General features: G+C 30.0%; 1 protein-coding gene across 2 annotated transcripts in view; it reads left to right on the top strand.

Annotated features, from left to right (window-relative positions):
• The window catches only part of Asx (transcriptional regulator additional sex combs), a 75,195-nt gene extending 64,306 nt beyond the window's left edge, over window positions 1-10,889 (top strand). For both annotated transcript variants that reach the window (XM_075356956.1, XM_075356957.1), the window contains exons 11-12: window positions 4,620-4,822; window positions 9,898-10,889. In XM_075356956.1, coding sequence (XP_075213071.1) covers window positions 4,620-4,822; window positions 9,898-10,227 — 533 coding nt within the window. In that variant the 3' untranslated portion in view covers window positions 10,228-10,889. The remainder of the gene's footprint in view (window positions 1-4,619; window positions 4,823-9,897) is intronic.
• Window positions 10,890-14,095: the final 3,206 nt, after the last annotated feature.

The raw sequence follows: 14,095 nt of genomic DNA, 5'->3' as shown, positions 1-14,095 counted from the left end.
AATCGATGTTGCTGCCAACTGTGAAATACATGAAGTCGTATCTTTTTAAACCATCAAAACATTAAGCTGGTTGAAATTCATTGGCAGTTGGTTACTGTGTAAGGTGATAATGTAATAAATGAAAGAAACATCCAAAAATGGTGTGAAAGGTTTAGAAATAACAGAATTAATGTGCATGATGAAGAACATTCTGGGGAACCTCGATAATCACCGAAGACTTGTTTAAACGCGTCTATGATGAAATTTCCGACGTGGCTTTTCTTTCCTAATGTTTCAAGAACGATTATTGGTCGCATTGTTCATGAACATTTAGGCTTCAGAAAGGTTTGTGCATGTTGGCTGCCACACTTCTTAACAGTATGTCACATTAAAATCCGAATGGGATCTGCTTTTGAATTTCTGATATGCTACACAGAAAAAGGTGATGAGGCCCTTAAATCAATTCTTACTAATGATGAAACATGAATTTCATGCTAGAGATAAAAACAGCAGTCAAGTGAATGGCATCATCTTCAATCACCAACCAGATCGACAAAGTTCAAGCCACTGCATTTGGACGCAGACTGATAGCCATAGTCTTTTGGGATCGGTTTGGCTTACTGCTGATTGATTTCATGCCATGCGGAATAATTATAAATGCAGAAGCCTACTGCAAAACTCTATGTAAGTTATGGCATGCCATTCAAAATCGGTGACGTGGGCAGCTGACCGATGGCATCGTCCTGCTGCATGATAGTGTACATCAACATTTAGATGGGAAATTTACAATCACCCACCATATAGTCTAGACTTATAGGACTTTTCTGGTCCTTCTGAGTACCATTTGTTTGGGAAATTGAAAGAATTTTTGACTGGTAAGCAATTTGCTGGTGATGATGAACTTAAAAATGCTGTTAATCAGTGGCTAAATCAGAAGAATACAACAAGGGTATATTGAAGCTGGTTGTATCTCTACGATAAATATCTTATGTAGCGATTATATAGAGAAGTAGTATAAGGTATGTAGTTAAAGACAAATAAAAATATTTATACAGTTTTCAGAATAATTTTTTTTACAATGAAATTGTCTTTAGAGATAACCTCTCATAATTAAACTTTTCTGTTGTATTATCAGTTTGCATTAAGTTCACTTTGTGTGTGCGCGCGCACGTGCATGTGTGTATTGTTGCCAAATGGCTTCGGCAGCACATGGCATTTCAAAACTTTGTGGTAGCCCTGAAAAGCGCTCTTTTTTCACTGAATGACTTCGGTGGCTCGTGGCAGTTTAAAATTTTGTGATAGCTCTGAAAAGGGCTGTTTATGGTTTTTGAAGTGATGGCTCTGCAAAGTAATATTTGTGTATTTTTTGAGGAAGCTCTGAGAAGGGCTGTTGGGTTTGGAAGCTGTCTCCAGCGATTTCAGCTTGACTGTAGTCAAGGAGTTGCAGCCTGTCCATTGGAATCAGACCAAGCTTCCCCTCAGTGGCAGTGGTGGCCCCCAGAGTCCTGCAGTGTCGGGTTGGCATTGGTCATCTTCCACCGGCTTGGCCGAGGTGGTTTTCCCTGAGTGAACCCAACTGGGCCAGATCCTGCTGCTGGGCCTGCCAGCCAGGGTGATAAATGCCTGGCGAGGTAGGGAAGGAAGGTAACATCCACGCCCAGTGGCTCCTTTGGTGGGCCAGCCAGGCCTGCTGCTCTGGCAGGGATGTTGGCATCCGCCGAGAGATCCCATGTTGAGCTAGCCAGGGAATTCTTCTTCGCTAGGCGGTGATCGAATACGAACTCCTCTGGTATTTGGTATTGTATTGGAGCTTGTGAGTGTGGGGCCACAGCACCGCTCTGGTGGGAAAGCAGAACAGTTAGCTGCTTGGGAGTAATACTTGTGCAGGCGTTTGTGTATACTGTACTCTTGCTGACATCTGAGCTGCTAGCATTGCATTCTCCATATATATATATATATATATATATAAAACAACAAATTAATTACCAACACAGTAACAAAAAATTTAAAAACTAATGCCAAAAGTCGATTTTTGTGGGATCCTGCATGTACAAAGTTGCACAATTATTAAATTGAACAAAAACAATAAAGAAGAAATAAAAACTTAAAAATTTAGAAAAAATAAACCCTAACAACCACAAAACTTGAACAGCACAGCTCACTGTCAACTGGACTGATATAAATTTAAAATGTCACACAACTGCCAACTGCTACAACCCACTATGTCTGTAATTAAAGAACATCTTCAAAAACGATCTGTTGATTAATCATTTCATACTTTTGTTTAAGTTTATAAATATATTTTTCAAGTATACCCATTCTTTTATTGTTACAAACATCCAAAATTTCTAAATTATTTTTATAATCAGTAATACTATGCTTACATAGCAACAAATCATTTTAAATAATCATTTCATACTTTTGTTTAAATTTATAAATATAATATTTTTCAAGTATACCCATTCTTTTATTGTTACAAATTTCCAAAATTTATAAATTATTTTTATAATCCGTAATATTATGCTTACATAACAACAAATGGTTGTCCATATTAGACATCTCTCTGTTTCTGTAAGAATTGAAATTTTCCATAAATAGAAAAAACTATTAATCTCAGTGTTATTTTCTTGTTACATTTGTGTAAAACTACATGGCACTTTATTTTCTGCTTTGTATTTATCTTTTCTATAATTCCAACATCAATACCATTAAACACTGCTATTTGTTTTATTACGTCTATTTCTTTCTAAGTTTGTTTGTTATTGTTCTTTGTATAATGTGAAGCCTAAAAATCAGGTTTTTATAAGTCTCAGTTTTTTTTGTAACCATGGATGATTAGACTTTACATGTATTGTAAATGCTGCTCATTGTAGGTTCTATATAAATGGATGTTTCTGTAACATTGCTTTTGTTTACTTCAATCCCAATATCAAAAAAATGTATTTTTCTGTTTTTTTGCAAAATTTTCCATTTTGCATACAAATTTTAAATTATTATAATTATTAAGTTTATTCAAAATGATCAAATGTTCATTATTTATAACTGGGTTATATATGACCAAAATATCATCTACATATCTTCTCCATAATAGCACTTTGTTTGTACTCAATATACCATGAACTATAATACTTACAAAATCTCAGACAATCGCAGAAATAGGTGAACCCATAGGTAAACCTTTTGTTTGTGAATAATAGTTGTTCTCATATTGGAAATAATTTTGGAGACAAATATTTCTTGCAATAACGATCAAAGCCCTTGTATACTCTCTGGTTTCCTTCAAATTGTTTTTTTATTATTTCTATTTCTGTATCAACTGGTATACTAGGGTACATGTTGGTGATATTATAACTTACTATTTTAATGTTAGAATTAGCTTTAATACAATTTAACTTATTTACGACTTCATAACCATTCTTAACACCATACTTATATTCAAGATTCATTTTTATTCTAAGAATTTTAACTATAAATATAAACTATGCTGGAGTTGTTTTAAAATTTAGTAATGGTATTGTAGGAATAATTTTTTTTTTGTAACTTTGGTAATCCAGTAAGTTTTGGGAGTGATTATGAATATAATCTTGAATGATAACCTGGTTATTTGTGCTTATTTTTTATACATAATGATTGGTGTGTATTTTATCCAATTTTAATAATATTAGATCATTTTCATAACCTTATTTTTTAGTCTGATAACCTCAAATTTTGTTTTCATTTGTTTCTTAACTATATTATGTTTTTTTGTATTAAGGCAAATTACATTTCTTATTTGATTCTTATTCAAAAAATCCAATCTTTCAATATTATACTTCATATCAGTTGTGATATTTTTAATTATATTATTTATGTTACAATCATTTAAATTAAATTTGAAAACGTGTGAATTTATAAAATTTTCTTTATCATCAAAAAATATATTAATAAAGTTCTTAAAACTGTATCTTGTTTTTGAAATCTATTAAAATTACTGTTATGAAAAGTAGGTTTATTTTAAAGTCTATTGTATAAACTTTGTACTGCATTATGACGCTTATTTTTGTAATAATTACTTAATTGATTTATTTTTTGTCAAAAGTTTTATTTAATTTCTCTTTATATTTCTCATTTTCCAAATCAATTAAATTTTTTATGTTCATGTAAACTGAAAATTCCAACTCTTTTTATTCTTTTTAACAATGTATTTGTTAATGTAATGAATATAATGTATTATTAACAAAGATCTTGTCCTTATAAGCATGTTTAATATCGTGTTCTAAATTTTTCGCACAATTCTTTTGTCATTTTATTATGTAAATAGTTTTTGCGACTTTTGTATTAATAATTGTGTATTAGATATTATTTTGCATTCCAAACACGTCTTATTAAATTTAATTTTGTGTATTAAAAGCTTCAGATGCAATTTATAGAATTTGAATATAGTTTTTGCCTGGTTAGCATTTGTAATACCTTTCTGGAAATTCAAATAATTCATCAATATACTGACCAAAAAATTAATTTGGTCAATAAATTTATTTTTAAAAGAATTAAAAATTAATTTTTTTCCATGAACATACTGACTACAAAGTGGTCAGTATGTTAATGAATTATTTAAATTTTCAGAAAGTTATATTTATGTATATATATATTTTTTTTTCCAGCAAACAATAACACCAGTAATAAATCTGATAAGACTCAGTATAGTGTAGTTACATCATCTCGTGGTGGAAAAACTCCAGTAAATAAAACAGCAAGAGGATATCAGCAGAGACATCAAAGTCCTGTACTAGTTAAACATGTATTCACGTCTTCCCAAGGCATCCCAGTTACAATGGCTGTGTTGCCACCAACTTCAAATTCTGAGGTATGTAAAATTTTTACTTCTTCATAGGAGCTGTAGCTACAGAACAGTACATTCAGTGATGATATAGTTTTGATTTGAATTAAAATTTCCTTTTTCTTGATGAAAATCAGTCTGTCAGTTTGATGAAAATTGATAACATTTATTTACAATTTTATCTAGCTAAAATACTAACTCTTCTGTGTTTAATACTTTTAAGATTAACACAAAGCTTGGTAATATATGTTACTATTCCAATGAAAATATTAGGATTACACTGCATGATGTAAAAAATTAAAATGAAATAACTTGTTCTCTGTTAGAATAGTTATATATATATATAACATATACATATTATATATGTATATATTATATACACACGAGGTGTGTGAGAAAAGTAATGAGACTGACTTTTTACTTACCAAAATTTTTATTTTTTTCAAACAACAATATCATCCCCTTCAAAGTAGTTCTCTTGGGCAGCTATACACCGGCTGAATCATTGTTCCCACTCCTGGTAGCAGCGCTGGAAGGGCTTTTAACTGGTTGGTCAGAGTCTTTCGAATGTTATCCAGAGTTCCAAAATGACGTCCTTTTAAGACATGTTTCAATTTCAGGAAAAGGAAAAACTCACAAAAATTCAAATCAGGTGAGTAGGGGAGTTGAGGAACCGCAGGAATGTGTTATGAGGTCAAAAATTCCCTCATGGAAATGGCCATGTGACACAGGGCATTGTTATGATGAAGCGTCCACGTCTGCAATGGCTGGTCTCGCGAATCACTCTTTTCCTGAGTCTTTCAAGGACACCTTTGTAAAACACTTGGTTGACAGTTTATCCTGGAGGAACAAATTCTTTATGCACGATACCCCTACTGTCAAAAAAGCTAATCAGCCTGATTTTGATCTTTGATTTGCTCATTTGACATTTTTTCGGTTGAGGAAATGATGGAGTGTGCCACTCTTTGCTTTGCCGCTTTGTTTCAGGATCGTACTCAAATATCCAGGATTCATCACCTGTAATCACACGATTGAAGAATTCTTGATCATTGTCAATCCTCTTAAGAAGATGAACACACACATTTCTTCGATTGCCCTTCTGTTCCGTTGTGAGGTTTGTAGGCACCAATTTCGCACAAACCTTTCGCATGTCCAAATTGTCTGTCAAAATCTGGTGAAAGTGTTTAAATTTAACTTTTCACTCATCATCCTTATTGTTAAACGACGGTCTGATCTCACAAAACCTTCACACGCTCAACGTTTTCATCAGATTTTGAAGTTGAAGGTCTCCCTGAGGTAGGTTGATCTTCAATGTGTTCTTGGCCTTCCAAAAATGATTTGTCCCAGCGGAAAACTTGTGCTATTGATAAGCAATGTTCCCCATAGGCCTGTTTCAACTTTTCAAAGGTCACACTCACAGATTCCCCAAGTTTAATACAAAACTTGATTTGATTGCACAACGTTGCTCTAAATTACGATGCTCCATTTTCGTAACACAACTTCACTGATGGCACTGTCAAAAATAATGTGTTGGCTAAAAGGAGTTGAAACTCGTACTGAGCATGAGGAAGGTATGAACAAACTGGTCTAGCACAGACCAGTAGACACAGCGTTGCCAGATTGCTCACAGTGTTTCTCATTACTTTTCTCACACACCTCATGTATACATATATATATATATATATATATAACCATAATGTGTTATAACACATTATGGTTCCTTCATTGATATACTCTTCTTTTTTTTTACAACTAGTGTTATTTATAATTGTGTTTTATTACATTACTTTACAGTTACTGGATTTCATTCACTAATGCTATTTTGTAAATTTTTCCATTAAGGACAAAATACTGCTTTCAGTACTTACTAGTAACTAAAAAATTATTTTATATGAATGTTTAATAAATTGAATTTTACACTTAGTCAAGTAAAACCACTTTTATATTATTACTGTATTTTTTAAGAGAAGAATTTGTTATAAATTTAGTCCTTACAGTTTTCATTACTTATATTAAATTAATAATTTTTAAAGTAATATATTTAGAATTTTATTTATTTATTTTTGGTTTTTTAAAATAACATAAGGAAATTTTTATTTTATTTATGTTTTAGAGTTATATCATGTTATTAAAGCCATTTTGATTTTGTGATTTTTTTGAGTTTAAGTAACCTGTACAATGCATTTTTTACTACAGAAAGGGGTACATTGTTCTGCTGTTTTACATTAAGTGGTCGTCATATGCTCTTACAGTTATTATTATACAAACCAATTCCTTTTTTCTTCAGTGGAGTTAATAAGTCATTTTGATCAATCTGTAAAATAGTTTAGCTATTAAGAGAAAGTGCAAAAGTTTGAATTAATAATATTAAAAAAAAGCTATTGAAAAATTTATGTACCAGCTTAAGATTGTTTCCTTAAGTGTTATTATAAAAATTTTATGCACATTTTTCCATTATTTAGGAAAGGGTAAGATTTAAAAAAATATTGTATCCACATGTTGGATCAAAAGTTACTTTCATAGTCACATGCCTATATTTCATACAGTAATATACAGAATGTTATGAATTATTTAAAATGAGTAACATTTGTTAATAAATGTTAACTGTACAATCTTAGTAGTTGTTTTATTGTTGTTGTGGAGATTGGAAATCAAACTTAAAAAAGAATCTCATACTTGTAAGAGAGTGGGAATGGAGTGAGTGAGCAAGCATGCGCTTCCCAAATTAAGGCATTCTTTCAAATAGAACAATGAATAAGAAATATATACACCAAGTGATGTTTAAGTATGGAAACAGCTTTTTGCTGCATATCAGACATATTTGGAGGTACAAAGAAATTGGATTCTTTATAGTTAAAAAAATTTGCATTATTGTGGATTTTAAATTTTTTTCTGCCTTATTGACTCAAACTTAATTTCTTTTAATAGGAAAGTGAACATATGACATATGATTTCGATTTAAATTTTTACAAGAAAAACAATGATAAAACCCATTTTTCTGTTGATGACTTTAGAGTTATAAGCATTCAAAGTTGTAATGACAAAAACTCATGTTAACAATAAAAACAAGGTAAAATGCACTCCCATGAACAATTGTATTGTGTTTTACATTCAAAATGGTTTACAGTAATGAACTTTAAACAGTGCTACAATATTGATGATAATAAACAATAACTAGTAATTAACAACACAAAAAATAAAACGTCTTTATTAACTGATATTATTTATTTGCACATTACAATATTTATTTTAAAATGTTAAATTTGTTTTTGATCGTATGTTACTAATGAAATAAATTTTGAAACCATACTATTCTACAATAAATGTTCAAAATGCTTCCCCTCTACAGCATGGCAGTGTGCTAATCTCAAGTAATATCTGTTTATAACTTGTGTCGTGTCTGGTGGTATCAGAGCAGATTCGTCAATTATTCTTTTCAGTTCATCAGTGTGAAGGTTTTGTTTTGTGAACATTATGTTTTATGTATCCCCAAAAAAAGTAATCCAAAGGAGGCAGGTCTGAGGTCCTGGCAGGCCATTCTATGGCTTCTGTATGACCTATCCAGTGATTTGACCTATCAGCTAGCAATTTGTATAATCTATCAACTAACAAGTTGCAGTAAACATCTCGTATAAAAATGTCATCTAAAGTAAAAAGGCTGTTCGATAAGTTTGATTCCCACCCAAACATTCACTTTCTGAAGGTGCTGTGTATAAGCTTCCAACATCCATCTATCTGGGATTATTGTCACTCCAGTATTGACAGTTTTGCTTATTCACATGGCCATTTAACATAAAAGTAAGTTGCTTCATTAGTAAATATTATTGAATTATAAAAATTTGCATCTGTGTTTAATTTTTGTATTATAAAATCACAATATTCAACTCAGTGGTCAACATCATCTTCTGAAAGTTCTTGCACCAGTTGTAGCTTATAAGGGTGAAATTTATTTGTTTTAAGCAATTTTAGAACTGAAAAATAACTGATGTCATGTTGGACAACTTTCCGAATCAATGAATGAGGGTCTTCAGCTAAGTTCTGCAATACTCTAATGACTTTGCATCAGGTGTGACAGTTTTTGGTCTTCTGGTCGAGGATGATTTTTTACAATACCGGTTTCTTCAAATCACTGTACTGTCTTGATCACAGTCAATTTACTTATTGGTTCTCTGTTTGGAAATTTATTATTAAATAAATCACATACCTTGTGTAAAAGCCAAACTCGGTCACCACACCTGTACATCATCAACAGAGATTTCACTTAAAGAAGACATTGTTATTTGAAGATTTAATATTCAGTAAAATTAAATAAATGAATGAGGAAACTAATAATAAAACTTTCACCAAATAACAAATTTGAACCTCTAGGCCTACAACTTAATTTTTACTAGCACTAGCAAATTTTACCATTACAAGTTTGTTGAAGTAAAAAGGTAAACAAACTGAGGAGTTAATACTAAATTTGTAATTCATTTTCTAAATAAGTATTTCCAGCTGATTTGTTTCATTTACAATAAGTAAATGAAATATAAGCTTAATATCAGCTGATATTAACACTTGAAGTTAACTTTTATTTAGAAAATAATATCAGTTGATAAAGCTGTTTAATTTGTTCATGTGTTGTTTATTATTATCATCAATATTATAGTACTCTTTTAAAGTTTGTTATTGTTTGCACTAAAGACATAAAATCCAATAAAATTGTTCGTTCAGCACGTTTTGCCTTGTTTTATTGTTAACATGATTTTTCCATCATGGCAACTTTGAATGATTATAACTTTATAACGAAGGCATTAATAAAAGAACAGGTTTTTTACCATTGTTTTTCTTGTAAAATTTTTAATCGAAATCATGTATCATATGTACACCTCTGTATTTAACAAATTAAGATTGATTCAGTATGACAAACAAAATTTAAAAATTCACCATAATGAGATAATTTTTAACTATGTAAAACCCCATTTCTTTTTACCTTTAAATACCTCTCGAATATGCAGTATAAAGCTGTCACCAAAATTAAATATCACCCTATTACATGCCACTATGAATAAAAATATATGTTTAAAGGTTATTTTTCATTTATTGATGTAAATTTTTTACAGGTTGGAGAAAATCAGTATATTTTGGTCCAACGAGCCAGTGGACAGCAGGTACGAAGATCAAGTAGTGCTCCTCCATCAAACCCAGAGGTCGGTGGTGGAGGAATAGGTAGAGGGAGACCAGCATCTGTTGGTCTGCAAGGAGGTGCTGCTACTCCTCGTGACCCTTCACCAACCCCTGGCTGTTATCCTAATAAACACTCCCTCCGTTCTACAAATAATGACTGTGCCTGTAGTTTGAAGGCCATGATAGTATGCAAGAAGTGTGGCGCATTTTGTCATGATGACTGCATTGGACCTTCAAAACTTTGTGTCACCTGCCTCATTAGATAAGTATCTTCAGTTATCACTTTGCTGCATCACTTTATATCTCCCACCTAAGTACCTTTTTTATTTATTGTTCTTATTTTGTTAATGTAATGATTTTTTTGTTATTACAAATAAGTTACTTGTTACATATAAGAAAAGTTATTATTTGTTAAGTATTATTTTTCTTATAAAGCTTTTATGTGTTATATTAGTTATATCAGATAGTGTTATAATAAAAATAAACGCTGAGGAGTATTATTACTTTATATATATATATTTATATATGATTTTTTCAAAAAATTTATATTTATTACTGTTTAGTTATCTTGATTGTATTAATTAATTATAAAAAGATAAATATACTTAAGTGGTATGTATATATGCAATTTACCTCTTTTTTTACTTGTACAAAAAATATAGTTTTAGAGGTCTTGTGTCTAACTCAGTTCTTTTAAATAACAAGCCACCCATTAATAAGATGTGATGATTATTGATGACTATGGTTTAATATGACTTGATGTTAATTTAATTGAAGTGAGGATGGAGACAAAAGCTCAAAAAATGTTTAAATAAACATAAATTTATTGGTTTAAAGTACAAATACATAAGCAAGGAATTGACCTCTAAAGAAAATGTTTATTATAATCTACAAAAAAATAAAATAAAGTTATTTTTATTAAAATAAATCTTGTTTTTATCTTTCTTCATTATCTTATTGTTCTCCCATTTCTTATTTTTATTTCTGAGAAAAATAATATTGCAATGTTGATATTGCAAGAAAAATTAATACTTCATTTTAATAATCTTTTTGTAGATTAGTAAATTAAACTGCTACAGTAGTTTGTAATTCATTATTTTATACCTGTTATAGATGTACAAAAAATCTATACAAAAAAATATTCTTGAATGAGTATTCAAGATTCATAGACAAAGTTTTTTCAAAATTACATAATTTAACAGCAAACTTAGTTTTTTAAGTATTTGTCTCTGAATAAATTATATCATTTACAGTCCAGACTATAGTGACATTACTTAACAAATAATATAGATTCTACTGTGGGAAAAAACATTTTTCTCATGTATTTTATTTTTATGTTGCCAAGACTTAGTTTTGCTATAATAATAAGAGTCTGTAAAAGATTCCTTCAAAATGTAGTTTACCCAACATCAGATAATCTATGTAATTGTCATTGCCAATAAATCCACTATTCTAAACAGTACTGATATCTGACCTTATTAAATTATTTCAAAATGTTTTTATCAGATCTGTTTTAATTTCGGTGTATCAAAATAATTTAGTTGATCCAGACATCCATTGCTCCAGTCCTTTGCAGCATAATTATTGAACACCCAGTCACATGGAGCAGTCTGCATTGAGGTAGTCCAAAATTTAAAGAAGCATAATTTGGATAAACCATTGCTGTGGATTTGCTACAAGTCCAACACTTTCAGAACCAGATCCATTCTGCTAGTTTTACAAATACACCCTGAAATATTTTGGACTATAAAATTTATTCAAAGAAGAGAATTTTATGTCTAGATATTTGCTTCATTAATGTTATACTCTTTATCTCAAGTTATCTCTTACTCGTTATCTCTTTTAATTTACTGAATTTATTCAATTTATGGAAGATTAATAAACTTTGAAACTATTTGAGTTAAAATGTTTGTTTAGTGCAGTCAACTTCCACTGAGAATCATACCAGGAATAAGAAGGCATGATGATGTCATTGGTGTATAGGAGCATTAATATTTATTTTATCTTGATGCGTTTGCTCAAACCATGACTGTGAAAGAAATTATCATATAAAAATGAAATAAATGAAGTTCAATTAAGAACTTCTTGCAGAGCGCTTGATGTTACTAATGAATAATGAAAACACTAATTCAATAATGAATTTTCTGTATTGATTATACAGTTTAGAACACAACTTACTGTGAGAATATCAAAAGCCTTCCAAAGGTTAATGAATATCACAAAAAAATTTTTCCTTTTCAATCAGAGATGTATAATATGGGTGGAAAATATAGGTGTGTGTAGTATATATATATAGTGAAAAGCAAAACTGTCCATATCAGGTTTGAATCCTAGTTGTTCTTTTGTAAATAATTTAACTTCTTCAATAATTTTCGTAAGTCTATTGAAATGAACTTAACAGTATATTTTTACAAAGTGTTACATTTTTAATTTGAATTTTTCCTCAACTTTCAGATATATTTTCTGTTTTCCAAATTTTATTTAGAATCCATTTAGGTAGGATAAATTTTAAAGTTAGATATTTAGTTCTGTGAAGTTACATTTACATTATCCAGCAGTTCATCCAAAGTTATGTTAGTCAAAAATTGGGTGGTTTAGGTTAAGGGAATGCTTATCCCATATGTTGGATTGCTTTGATACATTGACTGTAACATACATGAAATGATACTGGACTTAAGGTAAAAGATTTTTTAATGATTTTATAGTTGTCCCAAAATCCTTACTAGAGTTAACTGTACATAGTTTTGACTTTATATTCTCATAAAATAATTGCACAGATTTTTTTAATAGTGCTGTTCTTTTTTTATTAATTGCAAGGAATAAATTTACTATATCAGCTTCATTTTTGAAATACTTAATGTTAGAATGTTAAAGAATTCTCTTCTTAGCTGCTTTACAATTCTTATCAAACCATTCTTTATTTGAACTAGAGTGCAGAATTACTTATTTTAAGCATTCCACTGTTTATCATTCCTGTTTTTGCCGCAAGCAAGAGGTTATAATTAAGGTAATATGCAGAATTGCAATTAAAGTATATGTATGTGGTCTTAAGTTTTTTAAAATATAGTTATTGACAGTTAGATTGGATACACAATTTTTTTATGATTATCCTCTGATCAGTTTCAGCTATATTCGTACTCTGGTTGTGGACTAATTACTTGATGTAAAGATGTTTGATAACTTTATTATTCATTTATTCCTTCATTCATCACTGAATTCTTCCATTGAATGTGGTGCAGCATGATCAGTTGTGCTGTAGCCACAATTACTAATAAATGTGATTGATACAGATCGATCTCGAATTAGTCTATCATTTCATAGAATAAATAAAAGTTTTTCACTATCTGTATCAGCTTAGAACCACTATCTTTAACCACCAGATCCAGGGAAAATATATCTACTTAAAGTTGAGTCATTGAACATTTTTGTATGAAAACTGGGTGAATTTTCAATTTTGACATTATTGTTTCAACTAATATGTAATTGATACCTAGGAAAACTTGCAAGTGTCCATTTACAGTTAGAAAGTAAATCGAAAGTACTGCTGTTGTTTAGACTTTGTTTAGGATATATACCTCCAATAATGTTTTTAATTGCTTTATTTTCATGAAGATTCAATAGCGTGAGAAATAACATAAAATTTAACATTAGATATTTTAGTATCCAGAATTTCTGCCCAAAGTTGTGTTCCCTTGAAGTCATTACTTTTAAAATATTGTAATTACTAAATAGTGAAAAATGGAGAGATTAATTTATTGACCAAGTTTTGGATAAATATATATTTTGTAAATTTTGATATCTTTTACTCTTACATGAGATTATTAATACCATTATGATTATTGAATTCATATCCTTAACTTTTGCAAGTATGTTCTTTGTCATAAAGTATCTCACTTTTTTCTTTCGTTCTTTGACAGATAAAAATGCAACCTATCTCTCTATTTTTTTATTACCCTTAATTTTCCTTTGTTATTTCTTGCGCTGATATTCAGTCTTCCTATAGTTTTATTTCTATGTCAGTTACTTAATATTCATTTATATAACTTAAATCGTTTATTAGAAATTTAAGTTCCTTCAAATTTTCTTCATAATTTATAATGCTGTGGGTCTATTATTGAATTTCCTTACACTTGA

Source organism: Lycorma delicatula, chromosome 2 (assembly GCF_047948215.1).
Source record: "Lycorma delicatula isolate Av1 chromosome 2, ASM4794821v1, whole genome shotgun sequence".
NCBI classification, from domain to species: Eukaryota; Metazoa; Arthropoda; class Insecta; order Hemiptera; family Fulgoridae; genus Lycorma; species Lycorma delicatula.
Note: the sequence above shows the minus strand (reverse complement) of the source record. Positions and strands in the feature narration are given on the sequence as shown.